Here is a 19927-nt window from a genome sequence, read left to right as displayed (position 1 = left end):
AAGCTGCACAGAAGTGCCTGCCGTAGCTATCTGAGCAGAGGCGTGGGGACCTAAATTGAGACCTGAATCCTAATCCTGGCTATAAGACAGACTACTGCTGTGACCTTGAGCAAGTCATATACGTGGCTTCGCAAAATTATTGTACCTCCACCATCACAGGATTTGGGGGCAATTAATTTGTTCATGTCTGCTTAAAAAGGTAAAAAGCATTAAGTCCTCTCAGCTCGAGGCTGTTGGAGTCAACACCATGAATGTCAGATATTGAAACAGACATGCCAGGAGCCAGAGAATGTGAATATTGAAGGTGACATGTTTAAAGAAGTCTTCTTTGTTATGTTAAGGGAAGCTTTAATTCTGACCCTTGCTGGCATACGGTTCTATAACATACAAATCTGAAGACTTCTAGGGGTATATACAGCAAATCATGAATCCCTTATTGTGAATTTTAAGTTACTGCAGCATGCCAAAATAAATCTGAAATTAGGTAAAAAACGTGGAGGGGAGGGAGCTGGCACGTTAACTGATCTTACTTTCAGCTATCTGAAAGGAAAATTAAGGTATCTTATTTAACGGAGGCTTTGACGTAGAAAGCACAGGTAGGTCTTGCATAAAAATTATTTTAAAAAAAATATGTTAGAAACCATTGGTATCTTTTCAGTAAATGAATCCAGTAGCATTGCACAAATTTAAACAACAAAACAAAATCTCAACAACACAGAAGCGCTTCTACTCACCTCACATTCCCTTCTCAGAACGGCTAATTCACTCTAAGCATCCGTGGGTGTTGCCTTTATAGTGATTCCCTGCCACACATGCTGTAGCCCATACAATGCTGTCATACGTGCATCACTCCTAAACTTTGATCCCTTCTTTGGTCTCTCACTTTACTTCCAGTATAAAGCTTTGGTTCTAACCTTCAAAGCCACTGATGTATCGTGTCTTGGCTACAGCAGAGATAGCATCTCTACCTCTCGGTAGGATAACAGCGTTCTTTTGATCACCAGAAATCAAAAGCCAACAAAAGTGTAATAATAACTAGGAAGAAAACATTCTCCATGGAGAGCGTCCACTGCATAATAAAGTGCCATATACCAGCACCAGGAAAAATGGCTTGGACTTTGCAGGATAGGGAGCAAAAGTGAAGGTATCACTTTGAGCATACTCCTTATCATTTTTTCAACAACAGGAATTTCCCTTTCCCTGTGAGGACATTTTTCCTACTTAGTAGTTTGGAAATGGCAGGTGGGTTGCACAGCAAGGAAAATCAATCCATCTCTTACTCATGCCATCCTGGGAGAGAGCAAAATGAAAATAAGACAGTGCTGATTAGTGAAGAATTTTTTCAGCAAGGTTGGACAGATTATTCAAAACCTTTGTTTTGGAAAAGCAAATTAACTTTGCTGTGGATGAACACAATGGTAGGTATACATTTCTTTACATAACTGCATGACGAGATCTAGTTTGTATTAAAACTCGCATCTTTGCAAACTTTATTTTACGCTTCTTTCATTTTAAGTGGATTTTTCCCCCAAAACTTTTCCTGCTCAATTGAATTATGCAATTTATCTAAAAGGGGGGGGGGTGTAGGTGGAGAGAGAAGGAAGGTCAATCCTATTCTTGCAGCGTGTGCATTTTCTGCCTTATCTATGTATGAAATTGTGCAGCTTCTGGCCATACAAAGGTCCTACACTGAAAGAAAAGGCCACCTGGGAGAAAGGCACCTTATCCTCACAATAGTTTGACTATTATGCAACAGGACAGATTGTATCAGTTTAAAAAAAAAAAAAAGTCACATCCCTGATAAAACAGCATCAGAAACATGTACAGATCATGTCTCCCTTCCCTCATTGTTACTCATCTGCTTTCATTTAACAAAATGCCAGCATGGTGGTGCTAATCTAATTCAGCTGCAGGAGCGCTTGGACAGAAAGTTCAGAGAGGTGATTTTAGTCCTCTACAACACATCCTGATAGAGGACGGCAAAACAGGAAGCCCTCGCGTGTGGATCCTTCCTCGCTATAATGGCAGGGTGGAAGATGCCATCTGTAATTTCATGGCATTATACCAAAAAGTGCTGGCTCCTCTAAACTCCTCGCAGCAGCTGCTCCTGAAGGCTCAGCTCTTTGTCCTGAGCTGGCAGCTGCCTCTGCCACCGCCGATGGGAACAGTTTTGTTTTCACAGAATGGGATGGGGCTAGAAGTGAACTCAGGGGTCATCTGGTCCTTCCTCCAGCTGTGAGGCTGGATGGGCACTCTTGACAGATGTTCTCACTGGCAGCCAGAGATCCTGGCTCTGAGAGACCAAAGCTAAGCCGCCTTTCCTAAATTAGGGGGCCTGTCAGCTTTTACAGCGTGCAGTGGCAGTTTCATGCCCAGCTTTTCAACTATGACCATTTATTCAAGCAATATGATTTTGTGACAGTACAAGATTTTACTTGAGGAATCCATTGTGAAGATGGTGGCTTGATCTTTTAGTAAGTTTGGGTCCTCTGTTTTTATTCTCTGGTTTGCACGCTCCAAATTCTCTGCTACCCCCTGCAACAGCCTTGCTCAACCAGCAACATGAAAACCCATCAGTCAGATTCCTTGTGGACTGCAAAGCATTTAGGACTTTTAAATAAATAAGGCAGTCTGTACCTCTTCAAATCTACTACAGGCTTTTTGTAAGGACTGACACATTGGGTTACACACAGTTAAGTTGAAACAAAACCATGATCACTGCCTACAAACTAAAGCATTTAATTCAGAATGGAATGAGAGAACAGGCATGGTGAATTGAGATCTCTGTTCCTGGAGAATAAACGCATCTGTACAAACTCCCTTCTAATTTGCAAAAGAAATTGTAGTGTAAATTTCCATAGTCGGCACACTTTTAAGCAGACGCTCTTACAAATTAATGTCTGCGGTAATAGTGAGATACGCTTGGCTTCTCTAATACTGATTGACGTATTATGTCCGTACACACCTGCATTTGAAGGCATAGAAAAGAGTTTTAATATCTATGAGAAGTGACATTGAAAGCCTAGAACAGTCCTACATTTGCAACAGAAATAGAAAAGACTTTTTGAATGACTGGCTAGTGATAAGTGGCGCAGGGGAAAAAAGTCCTATTGTATAACCACATAAAGCACTGGAGACAAGACAAATCTATTTACATATGAAAACTCAGACCTCAAGCAAATCTTAAGGAAAAGGACATGAGACAGGATAAAAGAAATGCATAAAACAGAATTCCTTTTTCCCCACAGAGGTTACCGCAGATTTCTACCTCTCTTATTTATCACTAAATTTTGATCCTTTATGCAAGCTCAGTGGTGGTCCCCAAAATACACTAGAGCTTTGTTCATAAATGTCTTTGCTCTTCTAAAAATGCACACGAAGAGAGGTATAAATTATATAGTGAATAGGTGCTATATATTCCATTTCTCTCTACTGGTTATATTGTACGGCGCAATGTGTTTAAGGAAATGCTCCTCCAATTTGAGCGACATGACTAAGTATCAGTCAGAAAGAGCAAGGGTAATTCAAAGATACAAGCCAAGATTCTGTATGATTTGTACAACGTTAAACAGAAGAAAAAAGGAATATCGAGATTCTTTGAGAGAATATAGACATACTGTGTTCAGACAGGTTGAAAACCAAATGGTAACAGGACTCGATATTCTAGTGCTATGAGAAATTAATTTTCACCCTGATTTGATGTATTATTTTTCTTTCAGCTGATTCTGATAAAATGGCCTTCCCCTCTACCAAACAATTATTTTAACATTTCAGCAGTTTACCTTTTGTGTAACGTATCATATAAAAAAGAATTTTATTCCATGATATGAACAGCTTATGATGTTATTTAATAGTAATGGAACAAGTCAGACATGTAGTCCTGTTTAAGCTTGTACTTTACCTGTTCAAAACTTCGCATCACTTCGTGATGGTTTGCCTCTGCATGCCCTGCTTGAACTTTCCAACATCTTAAGCAACCCTAAAGAAATTGTAGGCCGTGAGGGCTTTCAATACAAATAATTAGTGCTACCGGTTTTTGTTAAATTCCAGATTCAGTTAAACCGAAGACACTGTAAAGGGTTGAGTTGAGAGGAAAAATAATGAAAGGTACTGTCCCTATCATTCAGGTGCTTTTATAACTGAAGTAACGACCTTATTATGTTGCCTTTTTGGAAATGATCTAAGAGGTTCTGCTGTTTGACGAGTCAGAAGAGTTTAAGCAAGAGCTGGTAGGGCTCAGACAGGCAACTTTATTGTTTGTGACAGTGCCTGGTATCTGAGCCAGAACGAGCTTTAAAACTCCTACTTGTGTCTAGCCAGATAATCGCAGGGACATTTCTGACCCATGGAAGAAACTTCCTGTGATTTCTGAAATCACAAGGAAGCCTGTGATTTCTGAAAGAGAGTAGTTAGCACTGCGAGGAGGACTGAACTGCTTCTGCTAGCATGAATTTAAGGCAGTGGCTTGACACAGGATTGAACTTTCTATGCACTAACAATTCTAAACAGTCTGCTTTGGTCACATGTTTTTAAATTCTAATAATCTACAATTTGCATGGGATTTCTCCTCACATTTTAAATTGAGGAGTTCTCAAAGATTACATTCTCTTAAAGACATCATCTTAACAATGCCTTAGCATGAATGCATTTAAAACCGTGGCAGAAGTTCAGTGAAGAGTTGAAATAGTCACAAGCCTGTGTATTTCAATAGCAAATGGGTTTGTCTCTTTAAATTGCATACCAACCTTATCTGAAAAATGTAAATTCTACTGGTAAAAGCACATTCCTCTGAAATCAGATGTGGGCTTCATTACTCAGGGCTCATTGTTTCCACATTCATCTAATGAATCTTCCTGAATAGAAAGGATGAAAGGGAGCCAAAAAAGTAAGGGAAACAGACTTCTGCAGTGAGTATTCATCCCCTCCAAAGTTCCTCTGTCATTTAAAAACAAATGGCCAAACTCACTGCTGGTCATCTGAAGGGAGAACTCCTTGCTAATCCTACTGCTTCCTTACAAGGAGTAATTGCCCTGCAAGCTGCAGGCACCGGCTCAGCACACATCGAACTTCACCTACGGTTTAATCCGTCACATCTGCCCTGGAGCACATCTGGGTTCTGTGGGGCCACCTCCGCTCTTCCAGACAATCTCACCTGGGGAGTTTGTCACCATGCGCAGACCACTGCTATGCACAGATCCCCCAGGTTCTTTAAGCCATGGCAGAAACTAGTCCTTGCAGTAGACCTTGGATATTTGCAAAGCTAATTGCATAGTTAGGGTCACCAGGATCATAGAACAGCCAGTTAGGAAGCTTTAGCACTTAGGTTAGGGAGCTTTGAAATTCCCAGAAAATGTTAAAATCAATATAAGATGACTTTCCAAGACAGAGCTTTTAACTAGGTTGCTAAGAAAACAAATTAGTTATTTCCTTAGGTCATACAGCATTGTCTAGAGTTAAATTTAGTAGCTTCAAATAAACCAAAGATAACAATGGATGGAAAAACATACATCTGAGGAGTTGTTTTCTGAGAAAATGCATGTAATATATGAAAAGTAATATGAACCTCAAACTACTGTGGTAATATAACCTCTACAGGCAGGCATCACAAAAACAGGAGTAAATTCTTTCAAAGTGGCGGAAGGACACAAAGCTGCAAGTTGGAGAAGAAAAGACCTGTTGATAGGGTTCCTTCTGGCTTGTACCCGATTAATCCTCCCATTTCACATTCCTCCTCAGCAGTCAGCTGAATGACAGAGTGGGGGAATTAGTTCCCCTTGCCCTCAGAGCAACCTCATTCCTCAAGCAAAATGAATGGCTTTTAGCTAGGCAGCAAGGCAAATAAAACATTTTCTTTCCAGTTAAGCAAAACTGTGTACCTGCAACAAATGACTGTAACATTAAAAATACATGACAAGTAGCGTATACTCAGAATCTAAAACAGGTTGAAAAAGGACATGAAAAATCCCCCAAGCTGTGAACAGCAGAACTAAGGAAACATGGGATCTTAAACAACTTCTGTCCCAGGACCTCAGCATCTCCTTCCAAACTGCGTGAAGCTCCATTCTCCAAAAACTCTGTGACATCCCTCACCACAACACTCACTCCTTCCAACATCCCATTTGGTCCTGAAGGCAACACCTGGGGTCTTCCCTGGCCCTCTAGCTGTATCCCTAGTTTTCATCCTTTCATCCACTTGCTAAAAGATGTGCTGAAGACTCTCACCTCCTTCCCATCCCACCCACTGGCACCCAGCATTGTGGAAGACACAACACGTGCCCCGGCTGCTGCACAGCTGCCAGCAGCCAAGTGACCACCCAGCTTTTGCTTTCTGGCTGCTGGGTAGCCAAACAGAAATCAAAAGGTGAGTTTTACCTGTGATCCTCTCTGTGGCAGCAGCAGTAGGGCGCTCTCCTCCTCCAGCTGCTAATTTTTACAAGGTTTGTACAAACAGAGCAGCTTTCCAACTTCTATCTGATCACATGTGGTTTATAGCAAACGGACTGACAGAAAATGTATGGACAGAGTCCTTGCATAAGCTTTGTTTCCTTAGGAACTAGACTAAATATGAGGCAAAACTTTAGGTTTGTAAATAGGGACAAAGTAGATCAACTTTTTCATAAAGATTCTAGGGGCTTTGCTACTCTCTTCGTTGCATTTAAAATTTTGCAAACTATTATTTACAATAAAATCTAAACATAATTTTAAAAAAGCAACTTATTTTAGAAGGTCACACAAAATGATTTGGTTACCTATGATTAGGAACTAAATTAGTTACAAATATTATAAGAATCTTTGCATAATCCTTCTCCTAGTCTTCCAATTCCACATGACTACACTAAATTTTGTATTAAAACTCAACTTTAGCGAGCATCTGAGTCCAAGCTACCCATGAACAGAGTGTAATTTTGCCCCACCTTTTCTGGAAAACTCTTTCTTTGAAGCAGCACTGGTCTTGTTTACAAGTTATTCAAATGATTGCCTGCTGTATTTCACTGCATTACAAAGTAGTACCTTTGAAAACATTTGTAGTGTGTATTTGAATACCCCTTGTATCTTAGTATAGATACCATACAGCTCTTCCATAGTCTTGGAAATAAAAGAGACCAAGCAGCAGTTCTGATTTCAGGAAAAAGATCCCTGCTTCAAAGTCCATCCTGACTAAAATCAATAGGGCTGACAGTGAATTCACCAGGAACCAAAGCTGAACCTGAATGCTCATCTGTTATAGCTGCCAGGGCATCAGCCACCCGTTTGTTATGACAACTGCTTTCTCCAGAGTGGAGCACTTCTTCCAGACTTCTCTTTTTGTAGACTAAGAACATTTCCAAGGGACTAGACTGTAACATAATTACAACTGTACAACTCTGCAGTTGTCATCGCAATAAAATGAGCATGCTATGTTGTTAAAAAAAAAATCTTCAAATATAGCTAGCACAGACCTATTAATTCCATATTTCTAACCGCTTTACCACATTTCTAGGCCCTTTGGAGAAAGGCCAGTGAAGAGTTACCCATGGTAGATTGCCTTCTGAACCGCTGTACTCAGTTTTCCATCTCTGAGCAGCAGGAGCCTGAATGTCCTTTTTTCCTTGAAAACCCGCCTTTTCCTGTGCCTGCTCAGTTCCTGGCTAAGCTGGTGGCACTGCGTGGGACTGAAAGAGTTGTGCTGTATTCACTGGGTAGGGAAGTTTGAGAGTTTCTTTCGTTACACCCTTAAAAGGTACCCTTAAAAGGTTATGTGTAATTCAAATTGGGGTTACGGCATAAAAATGGGAAAGGGATTATTGTTGGTATGTGGTTTGGACCAAGGGTAGCAAGCTTTTGTAGTAACACAGCTTGTTCTGTCATGCACACAACCAAACTCTGACTTGAAGCTGCATGTAACAATTACTCAGTATTTAAGCTATACTTTCCCACCAAGCACTTCTCTTGCAAAGCAATTTCCCTACTTCATGCTGTTACGATGTGGTGAAGAGATACAGCTCACAACTGAAACACCAGGCACAGAAATCTGCCTCTGGAAAAACTGCTTATTGACTTAGTAACAAATTTACTGTTTTTAAAACCTTTGTCTAGCTATCCAGCCTTCACAGCATTTGAATTTGCCTTACGAATATAGACGATAACACCTTCTTGCATGGGAGAGAAGTTATTAAAAGGCACAAGGTGCTGAAAATTTAGCAAGTCCTAATAATGCATCCTTTTTCCAGTGCAGATGATGTGGGCTGATGCCTTGAGACTTTTATGCTTCTCTTGGTACAGCGAATACCAGCCAAATGTTCCACTTTCCCCACTCACAAGCATACTGCATTAAAATTAGGAACATAAATCATTTTACTTTTCAAGTTTAATTTCTGTAAGAGAAAGTACTGTGAATTTTTCTCAAGTCCATTCTCACCAGTGGAACTATTAATGAATGGCACCGTGTAAGGATTTGTAAAACAGAATTGTTAATTCTAGTAGAGACAGGATTTTCTCTGTTGAATTCACAAATAAGTAAAATCCAATTAAGACAGAGAAGTAGGAAATTCCCATTCCAAATATAGGCAGGTAGAACCTTTTCTGCTGTAATTTAAAAATTGCTTGCTCCAATCCAGGGGTGATGAATAGTCCTAGTTTTTTTAGGGGGAGGTTGGGAAGGGGGGAGGGTTTGCATTCACTGAAATGGTAAATTAAAATACACACAACATTAAAAAGTTATGCTGAACATCATGCTTTTTATTTTTTCAGAAAGAGCAAGAAAATAGCAGTACTTCAACAGACTAGAAAAAGCCTCATCTAAATACCAAAAGCACAGCAAATTATATTCAAAGCTGATACATTCTTAAGTCAAAGCATAAAGTTGTATGTACATATGCATGTATATATAGTCATACATATATACACAACTTTTAAAATATAGATGTAGCCATTTGGATTATCTGTGTTTGCCTTATCATTCATTTTAGTTTTGGGCGAGTGAAGTAATTAGACCAGAATTAACATGAAAAAAATCCAACCATTGCCACAGACTATATTAAGAACTTATACACATACACAATTACAGCACAGTCTTTACTCTTGTGGCCTTTAAATTCCACTAAAATAAACTGATTTTAGAGGGAATGCACAAAAACTCCATCCTGGAAGTCTCTTGACTTATCACTGCAACATCCTAGCCTTTACTAAAAACTAAGAGAGGAGCTACCCCAGGATGTGATCTCCAATTCTTTCTGTAAACTGTATGCATGCCAGACATGAACCATGCAAAAACCCTTTGAGATTTAAGCCCTTAATTATTAGGTTGTGTCAAGATTCAGGCACTGTGCTTTGCAGCAATCTTTAGAATTAAAGTTAAGAAATGAAAATCGCGTTGGGAGCTGATTTTACTTAAAATAGAGAAGGGTGAAGACTCAGATAGTTGGCAACTCTCATTTTCCAAGCTGATTAAGCATTATGTGTACACACTATGAAATAATAAAAACTTAACTGAGTGCTTTAGTAAGTTCTGAAAACAAAAATAAGTTACACTTCAAAGAACAAGTTAGTATAAAAAGTTTTAACATATGCAAAGTATGTGCTCAAAATACTTATTTTGCATTTTTAAAAAGAGCTGTAGCCTACCTTACAGAAACAAAGTTCACTCAGTATAAAATATTGCAATTTGTCCCATTTTGTCATATGAGAGGTTTCCTTATTCTTCATATGATCGAGAACACTTGCACAAGAGTTCATGTTATTCCAAGCCACATAGTGGCAGACAGACTATGTTTGAATCTGTGCTTTTACTATGCAGTACAGTAAAAGCTAAGCAAACCATTTCAGAACAGAGTTTAGCAGGTCAAAGAGCTGTGTTGATGCGAGAAATCCAGACCATAGTATAAAAGTTAATGCCAAGTGGCAGTACCAAGAAAGTGAATTAGATCAACAGAAGAAAACCTGCTGATAACATTCACTATCACATGTACAGCTTGTAAGCTAGGAATAAGGAAAAGTCAAAACTAGTTTAAGGAGAAAAAAAAAATTGAACTGTGTAAACAATCCACCCAGTACAAAACTGGATGCAGCTGATAAGAGCAGAACTAGCTTAGTAGAGCTGAGGATGTGCGTGCATCCAGATGCCTGTTCAAAATGCATTTATCAATACCGTTGACCAAAAAAAAAAAAAAAGTCACCTATAGCTATTTACACCACAGCGGAGGCTTCCCTTCCCCCTTATGAAGTTATTACAACTCAGGAAGTCACTGCTGTCATCTACGATTAAAATTCCAGTTATAAGCTACCAACATTTGTAAGTTGAAAACACCCACCTTGCAAATTAAATTGAAAACTCCTGTCAAGCATGTTTGAGGACTCTTCAAAAGTTAGAGTACAGCACTTCCCTCAAGTGGTATTTGCATGAGTAACTTGTACTGACAGCCTGTTAAAATAAGTAAATTTAACACAACTCGGGGTAGCTGGGTGTTCCTCTTCAGGAAGGGAGATCCGTACAGATTCCAGTCGTTCTTGCTGAGGTGTGTTACAGGGAGAGAAGGACAAAAGAACCTCGGTCAGCCTGGAGGTGAATCTTCCTGCTTCTAGAAGTATTCCTCCTCTTCATCAAAAAAACCATTTTCCAGAGCGTACGTGCAGTCTGCGTTAGAGTCAGCTTGGCAGGCACCTTTGTATTCTTGAATTGATTCATACAGGGAGTACAGCTGACACAGTAATGACATATCTAGCTGCCGAAGGCCAACCTGAGGGGGGAAGAATTCAAAACAAACAAACAGTATTACAATTGTGATTTTACTGACAGTATGAGAGATATATATATATAAAATAATGCTTTTATTGCTAAACAAGAAGATCAAGCTTCTTTCTGCCTTGAACAGTTATGAAATATAGAAGTATAATTCATTTTCTAAGGTGACAGACTCCCCATGGGATAAACTGGAAAAAAGAACAAGGAAAGTGATGCGATAAAGCAGAACATGAAAACAGAAAATCTTCTTCAAGATTTTGTAGTATTACAACGCCCTGCTTAACTTCCAGTAAGCACTTCACTCATATCTGAAGCACTACAGATAAATTCATAAACTCTATATTCCTCATTATGCAAGAGACATACTTTTCCAGTAACTCTGTGTGTCTTTCACACATCTTTCTGACGTAGTATCATAGGCTCTCTGTTTTTGTTTAAAGCGGCCTGGATTAAAAGTTGCAAATGGAGCTCTAGCTGGTTTCTCACTTCCCGGCTAAGTATCTTCTACTATAATTTTCTTTTCTGTATCAACGTATGTAGGCGTCTGACAAGGCTAGGTATGTCTAGCACAATACAGCATGCTACTTGAAGGCAGCAAAACTAAAGCAGAAGTGAGATAGGGACATACATTGTAGCCTGAAAATCTTCAGAATGTTTTCACGTGCTACTCAAGCATAGGCTTGAATTATAATTAAGCACCTAATATTTTGGTCCCCAAACTTCTAAAATAGTAGTTCCAGAGATAATTAAAGATTTGGAGCAACATTAAAAAAAAGTTACCTTGTAGCTTGCATCTTTATATCAGGTACAAAACCGGTACGTTGTACCACAAAGCAAAATAAAGCTAGTCATTTAACTCAAAGCAATTTCCCTCTCTAGCAACAAAATGGAGAGTTCATTTGATATTGTCACCTATCCAAGACAGAACAAATTAAATCTAGCTTTTGTCTTGCAGTAAATTAAAACCACTATCCAATTTAGCATTTTCAAGAAGCAGCCATTTCTGCCTTAATTTTCAAATAAGTGTTAAGCTGACAGGCTGCTCCTAGTGAGCCTCAGTTTCATCAAATAAGTTTTTGCTACAACTCATGTTCAGAGGAAAAAAAAATTTTTTTTGGCTTTACTACAGCCTTTACTACAGCCTGAACGCCAGGCTACATTTTACCCAGAATGAGAACTCTTACCTCAAAAATCTCTCCTTACATGCCTAAATTCTAAGGACAGATACACTCGGCACACAAGAAAACCACAAGAGGCTAGCATGAAGATCTTCCTTTGGATTGCTGAACTATCCTACCAGATCCTTTTTCTAAAGATGGAAGGAGGAAGGGGGGGGGGGGGGCGGGGGGGGAGGCATCACACACCACAATGCCATTCCAACTCAGAAAACTAGGATACAGTGTCTTTCAGGACCAACACAAATTACTTGGTGAGGTCACGAAGCCAAGCCATGATGTCCCGTACAGACCGAACATGAGGACTTTAGGACAAGACATGGAACAAGACACAGAATGCTGCTCTAGCAGCCGGGAGGTTACAGACAAGCCTTTCCACCACCTCGGGTCTGTGCTGCTTTTCTTACCCATCTATATTTTCCTCTACAAGGAACACGACAACTTCCTCTCCCCTTGTTGTTTAAGCATGCACTCCGCAAGAAACATATGCTACTCTGCCTTGCGCTCTACTCTGTAAGAGGAAACCAGCATTTGTGCAAATCTCCTTCTGCAAAAATTTGTAAACCAAAAACTCAAAACCCAACCAACCAAGCAAGACTGCAGGAGGGAAAATAAAAGAGAGGTATTTGTACCATATCCAGCCCTTCATCTAGCCCTGCTGAAGTAATTTCTTCAGACCTGTTAAGCTAATGACTGTTTACTTGCCCAAGAATAAAGTCTGAACATCAACCTGTGGAGGTGGCAGTCGACAAAAGTTTGGCTTGCCCCACCTAAACAAACTGCTCGCCTCAGGTAAGAAAGGATGCTGTGAAGCTGGACTTAACGCTATGACATATGAACATGAGACCCACCAGGCAGACTTACATCAGAGCTAAATGTCTGAAGGACAAGACTGTGGTGAAGAACTGTTCAAAGAGCGATTAGGAGTGAGTTGAGCCAGAAAACTCAACCTGGTGACAGACGACCGGTTCTTCATCTCTGGGGAAAGTGGGAGCATTTTCCCCAGCAGGTCTCCCATTTCAGCTCTGTAAAGCCCTTCAGCGCTTTCTGTGAAGATCAGTTCTACGCCAAGCGCAATCTCCAAGATAGAAATTGCTCAGCAGAATAAACTTAGCAGGCCTTAACACCTAATAGTTACATTTAGATTCTTATTTTTCTGTAGCTGCCACTAGTGTCAAACAATCACACAAGAACAGTAAGTCTATTGAGAAAAATGCAGCCTCTAGCTCTTCACGACTTTCAAGTATGATCCCCGAGGTAGCAAAAGCCTGAAGAAACGTCCAAGCCTGCTAGCACAAGCATAAAGTTTTTAATCCCAGCCAACCTGCATTTGACTCCAGAGTTTTATCATAGCACCTACAAGACAACTTCTAATGCACAGTCCCATGCAATCGACTTTTCCTCAAAATCACAGTTCTGAAGCGACCTCTCCTTTCATCCCTCCCCCTCCAAAGCATCTAAATCCATCACTTTCTCATCTTTAAAAACTTCTATTCATAGCACCTTGCTTGATCATGCAGGAAAAGATGCTGCTACGCATTTCTTCCCCGTTCACTACTGAAAATTTAAAGCAAGCTTGTTACTCAATAGAAATGCTATCTTTGACTGCTGGAAGAGAGTATGTTCAATATAAAGTGCTATTACCTACTTGATGAAAGGCAGCCTATTCGTACGCGAGTCTCTCTAATTTGTACAGGCCACAAAAAAGTACACCTGGAGTTGAGAAGACTGTTGCTTGAAAGTCTTGAATGCGTTCAGAAGTGAAGTATTCTTTTCTTCAGAAGTGTTTCATCAAATTATCATGAAGGGTAACAGAGTATCAAAGGGGAAGTCTAGTTGTCAAATGACTTTAACAAGTATCTAATTTGATTTTCCATTAGGAAAAATAGATTAGAGTTTTGTAACAAGTTATCTTTGCTTTTTTGGAAAGAATTAAGACGACTAAGATCATATCCCTGTTTCCCCTTAGAGCACTAGACATAAAAGTCCCAGCGGTCGATAGCCACTTGCGCTTCCTGTGCTTCAATGCAAACTGGCAACTCTAACACACAGTTTTAAGAGTATCTCAAACTGTATTTGAACTACTTGTTGAAACACTGGTGGCAGACTAAGATTTCAGCACGCTACGTTGTCCTTCTAAGTCCACAGAAAGGTCTTTCAGCGGAGTTTCTTGTGCTCAAACACCTTTTTTACCCCGAGAAAAGCGGCCTTAAAACAGGCAGATTCTCAGCAATATCAGATTTTATATGTTTCAGAATACTAAGTGCACAACACTCAGGTTATTATTAGTCATTACAACTGCAGCTGGCACCAGCAAAGCACCAACACCCAAATTAGTGTTGAAGCAAAAGGTGCGCCGGGTCGCCCGGAGGAATTTCCCTAATAACGCCGCGCTACAGAATGAAAACAAAAGTCCTGAAGAAAAATATGTTTAATTGCACTTCACTTGAACTGAATGAATCAGTGCTGATGCTTTTTTTTTTTTTAACGACAGCCTTTGAAAATGGGTGTCAGGTTCAAATGGATGCCACCGACCGAGGCCCTCGTCAAACGGCTCTCAGCCCGCAGATGGGGGAGCCCCACCGCTACAGACGCAGGCTGGTGGACTCGGGGGTCCTGACTCCCCCTCGATGCCGTTACCGGTGGGTTTCACGGTACCCGCACCCCGCAGCAGCCAGGCGGGTTACGTGGGGCTGCACCAGCCCGGGCCCGGGCCCGAGCCCGGGCCCGCACCCACCCGGGCCGCCCGCTCCGCCGCCGCCGCCGCCGCCGCCGGGACCCTGGCGCCCTTCCGGCCCCGGGGAGGCCGTTGGGCGGCGGCGGCAGCGCCCCCCGCCGCCCCTCGCCACGTCCGCCGCCCCCGCTGAGGCCCGGCCCGCCCCGCCCCGCTCACCATCTCCTTGCGGAGCAGGGCCAGCGCCGCGTCCAGGTTGGGAGGCTTGGGCGGCCGCGGCGAGCCCCGGCCGCCGCCGCTCAGCTCGTCCTGGATGCGGGACTTCTGCGCGTAGAGCCGCTCCAGGTCCCGCCAGCGCCCGCCCTGGCCGCCGCCGCCGGAGGAGGAGGAGTTCAGCAGCCCGCTCAGGCTCTTGGGCAGCGGCGGCAGCCCCGCGCCGCCACCGGGCCCCAGCAGCCCCGGCCCGCTCATGCTGCGGCGGCGGCGGCGACCGACGGAAAGAGCCGCCTCGGCCCCGCTGCGGGAGGCGCCGCCCGGAGCCCGCCCCGCCTACGGGCCGGGGCGGGGGGGAGAGGCCCGGCGGGCGGGCGGGCGGGGCGGGGGCGGAGGAGCCCGCGCGGGGGCTGGCGGAGGGAGGCAGGGCGGGGGCCCTCGGCGGCGGGGAGGCCGGGCCGCAGGTGCTCGGGGGTGCGGGACGTGCCGGGGGCGGGCCCGGCCGCCACTCCGCTCCGCTCCGCGCCGCGCCGCACCACGCCACGCCACGGCGGCTTTGTCTGAGGCGAGGCGAGGCGAGGTGCGGCGCGGTGGCCCGCGTCCCCTCGGGCGAGGTCCGGCTGCCTGCCGGCCTGCCTCCCGCCTCAGCCTGGGGGCTCGGGCCGGGGCCGGCAGGGCCGGCGGGCCTGGGCTCCGCAGAAACACCCCCGCCGCAGCCGCCTGCCCTGGGGCGGGGAGAGGCGGAAGGCCGCAGCGGGGACGGGGCTGAGCCTCCGGGCTCGGTCCGGGGGTGCCGGGACGAGGTTAGGGGGGATGAAATGCAGTGAAAGCCAGCGTGAAAGCGGATTAAATGCTATAGGCGTAGGGTAGCCGGTTCTTCTGTGGCGATGGTGTTATCTCAGTCACCTGATAACACGAAAGTGCTCTCCCCTTCCCATCGAGGTGTTGCCCTTCACATCCTCACAGCCAAGCTTTCTATCGGAAGTCTTTATCCCCAAGCATTGCAACTAAACAAACTTCGGTGTATCTGCTCTGTGAATCACATCTCTCAATCTGAGAGACAGCGTTTTTATTTTTATTACAAAAACCCCCCTGTTTTAATTCCAGGTTTATTCACAGAGCAGTTTATTGCTCTGGCTTACAGTAATACCCATGCGCTTTCGTGAGAGGCTGGTGGAAAGGGTGCCACGCTGCAGGACAGGGTGGTTTTGGGCAGGGGGATGCGGCACGGGAATCCCTGAAGCTGCCAGTGCAGCCACAGGAACACACACCTCATATGAGCATGTTCCTGCTCATATCACAGGAACGCAACCTCAGTGTGCCAACTCTTAAGTGCATTTCTGAGCCTTTTATTTGTTCCCCCTTTTTCCTTGACATGTTTGTGTCTCTGGAGTCTTTTGAATAAATTATGGCAATTTTTGATCATTCAAAATCCAAATCGAAGCAGGGTATAAAATTGGAGTTCTGGGAATGCGCTGCCATTGCAAAGCCAGGTTTGTTTAAAGGTGCAGTCCTATCGCCACAGCTCTGCTTTGCTTATGGGGTTTTCTCTTCAAGAAATAACCAGGTACAGTGATTTTGAGTTAAGCCTCTACGTTATTTTCAGTTTTGTTCCCAGACTCGCGTGGCTTTTTCATGGTTTAAATGTTATCAGACTCTGCGATAATTGTTTTAAAACCACTTACAGCAGAGGAAGCTTTTGCCAATCTTTATTCATGTTTACATGCCACTATAGGGATTGATTTTTCAGATGACCTGATGTGCTTTTTAGTGCTTTGTACATTGGAATCAAGAAGATATCTTTTTCCCCTGTTTGTCGTGATGCCACTTCTGCCCAGGTCGATTGTGAAAACTAAAATAGTGCTGATAGCTTTTATGAAACTAAAGGCATTTAAAACCATCCCTGTTGTAGATTAAAAGTGTCAACATGCCCCTTGTGCTTCCAGGCCAAGGGTGCCTGACAGCAAAAATACTGATTCGGTTTGCTAAGGATATAGGCACTGTATTAATCTTCCTGCTTATTAGTGAACACATTTATTTTTTCTCCTTCCATCCCATGCCCCTTTTTTTTTCCAGATGACAGCTATTTGGAAAAGCTTGTGAATATTCTTATTTTATCTAGACCAGCTTATCTTAATTATTTTTTTTCAGCTTGCCTGATCTCATTAGATTCTAAGTGCATTTTCTTCACACTTGGGTCCTTTAGGCACCTTGTTGCCATATCTTTACTATTGCAAAAATCTTTATGCTGGTTTACTGCTCAACTTTGTCATCTGAAAAATAAAAAAAATGATTTTTTGCGTTCTCAGTGAACCTTCTCTCAGTTGGCAACCTTATCTAGCCTTCATTCATATTAGATTCATAACTATCCTTTAAAATCTAAATCTACTGCTTTATTTAGTCTGACCTAGTTAAAACGTGGTGATACTGGAAGCTGGAGTCTTTTGCAGTTATGTCTTTTGGTTATGGAGTAAGCTTTTGTTAGCTGTATAAAACTCTCAGTCTTTCTTTGTTCCTAGAATTGAACTACAGAAACATGTTACTTGTCTAAACTGTCCTTTGCTGAGGTCGTTACCTAAAAAAACCCACAGTAAAAATACATGTTGTTTATGTCATAAAGAATTAGGAAGTGCCAGAAGAGAGGTGTCCCATACTATTTCCTTACACAAATGCATTATGGTATATTTTTAATTTACATATTCATATGGGATGTTTTTTCCTTTCCTCATTCATTAGGAGGATACACAATGCCTGTGTATAATTTGTACATCATTTACTAACATTCCTCTTTCCAAATGTGGTGATCTATATGCATTATAGTGTATCTCGAATTGACATATTAAGACTGTTTCCTACAGCCTTTTCTATGATGCTTTTCCCTCTAATAACTGACTTATCTACAAATGTTAATGATTCTTCTTTATGACAACTCTGTGATAGAAAGTGGTGTGTTATCCAAAACTGGAACCAGGACACAGGGAGCTAAAGGTAGGTCATGGTAAAAAACGTCTACTAATTTTGAGTGCCTGGTTTGTGATTCCTAGGGATGATTTTCCGCCCGACAGAACTGACAGAAGAACATGTGCCTCTGCTTCAAGCCACCCTGCGCAGAGCAGCACCTTCGCTTAAAGCTACCTTCATTAGAGATTTAAAGTAAGACGCCAGATTTTGCAGTGATGTGGCTAATGTCACATTTTGTTCACTGTGTAGCAGTGATACTTAAAACTTGCCAAACAAGATGCACCAGAGCTCATCTGTCAGTGCCATTGACCTTTTTAAAGTCCTTTTTGTGTTTGCAAGATGTCTCTCATTGGGTTAACTTGCAGTCAGGATTCCTTGTCAAGGATGGGTCAGGATCCAGATATCACAACTGGGCATATGCAAGACAAATTAATAATTAGTGACACATGCTTTACTCTTCCATTTGCTCCTGTAGTCAGAGTGCCTGAACATACTCTGTTTCTCATGGGGCCTATGGTTTTTATCACTGATGTGGAGGAACAGAGATCACACTGTTCCCTGGTTACCTTTTTTATAGATCTGCTACCACATAGATACCCAAGAAAGACACCTCAGCCTTTGTCTGTGGGGTTCAGAACTAACTGCTAGAAACACAGAAATATGGAGATTTGGGGATCCAGGCTCCAGTTTAAAGTTCTTGATGAAACGTATTCTTGTGGTTATAAACTCTTGTGTGTGCCACTTGCTCTCCCAGCCTGTTCCTCTTGCCCTTGTTGCTGGTTTTTCACCAGTTCCTGTCCTTGTCCTTGCACGGACCCTGTTCCAAAGCAATGACCCTTAGCTATGGTCTCTGACGCCTTAGTTCCTATCCCTGCCTTTTGCTTTTGTCCCTCTTGCTTCAGCTGCCATGCGTGCACTGTTGCTGCTGCCTTCCTCAGCTTCTCTTTGATACCTAAGGCTGCCCTGTAGCCCTCTGCAGTGAGTCAGACTGCTAATTCTTCCTTTTTCATGGAGAACCAGAAAAAGCAAAATTTTGATGACAGGGGAGAAAGAATGTGTCTAGGGCATGGGGGGTAGGTTCATACCTATCAGAAAGGTGATTAGGACTGGGCAGAGCAAGGGCAATAGATTCAGAAGGAAGCAGGAATTGGAGGTTACACAGATTGGTCTGTGGAGATCTGTGTGTGTGAGTAACAGTTTCACCACTGAAGGCATCTTCCAGCCAGCAATAATGTGCGTGTAGGGTTTTTTTTTTCCCCTTTTTGTTTGCAAGTGGCAGCTACTCCAAGCAGAGCTCTCTTTCCTCTCTCCTTTTCACAGTGAGGATGGTATGGATTTTTGAACTAATTTATGCCCAGCATAAAGCAGTGAGAAGCAGTATGGAAATCCGAAGAGCATGTGCATGTGGCAAATAGGCTGTTACATTTCTGCAATGACGAGAGGTCTAATTCCTCTCTCTCACTGTTTTTTTTACACTGCAATCAGTTACCAAGTGCTGAAGGGGAAAAAAAGAATCAAAGTCTGTATTTTCATATCAGAAATTCTGGTTCAGGGTTATAGGAAGGGTCATGCTCAGGACAAGTAAGGGCTTGATCTGATATAAAGTTGATGTGACTTAAGTTAAGGTAAACAACCATTTATTTTCCTGATGATGCCAAAATCTGTCTTGTTCACGTCTCTGTTTAACCTTAGATCAAACTATAAATCTTCTCCATAGTACATCACTCAGCGCGCCATTGGTTTTAAAATCTCCTCAGTCTGTACTCTCACTTTATTAAATTAGATGTAGCAGTATCAGTCTTTTTTTCCTACTGCTTCAGTCTCATAGATTCTTCTCCATTATGTGAACTCTAACAGAGAAAAGAATTGTTTTTTAGACCACACCGAATTAATATTCCTGCAATGTGTCCTTGTCTTTAGGATTTCTGTCGTAATTAAGAAAGCAAGCCATTTTAGTATTTCGTATCAGCTGGTAAAAGCAAGTCCTCCAAAATGAAACGAGAAACAATGGTAGGCTGTAGTAATTAATAATTTCAGTATTATGTGAAAATTCATAGCCATGGAAGAACCCAGCAGAGTTTTGTGAGATAATTAGGTAATAAACTAGTCTCATGCCGACAGCTCTTAATGGCTCTGAACATCTTCCCTTCATCTCCTTTTACTGTGTTAAAAATACAAAAGAAA

The 19927-nt window shown here is 42.4% G+C and overlaps 1 protein-coding gene across 1 annotated transcript; it reads right to left on the bottom strand.

Moving 5' to 3' along the window:
• Nucleotides 1–8706: 8706 nt before the first annotated feature.
• FAM89A (family with sequence similarity 89 member A) lies at nt 8707–15170 on the bottom strand. Its single transcript, XM_072856310.1, has 2 exons — nt 14789–15170; nt 8707–10715 (listed from the first exon to the last, which is right to left on the bottom strand). The coding sequence occupies exons 1-2, from the start codon at nt 15038–15040 to the stop codon at nt 10557–10559; spliced, it is 411 nt and encodes a 136-aa protein (XP_072712411.1). The 5' UTR covers nt 15041–15170; the 3' UTR covers nt 8707–10556.
• Between the last annotated feature and the right edge of the window lie 4757 nt (nt 15171–19927).

The sequence above is a fragment of the Ciconia boyciana genome, chromosome 3 (assembly GCF_034638445.1).
Source record: "Ciconia boyciana chromosome 3, ASM3463844v1, whole genome shotgun sequence".
Classification (NCBI taxonomy): Eukaryota; Metazoa; Chordata; class Aves; order Ciconiiformes; family Ciconiidae; genus Ciconia; species Ciconia boyciana.
The sequence above is the reverse complement of the archived record's forward strand: the minus strand, read 5'-3'. Positions and strand labels throughout refer to the sequence as shown.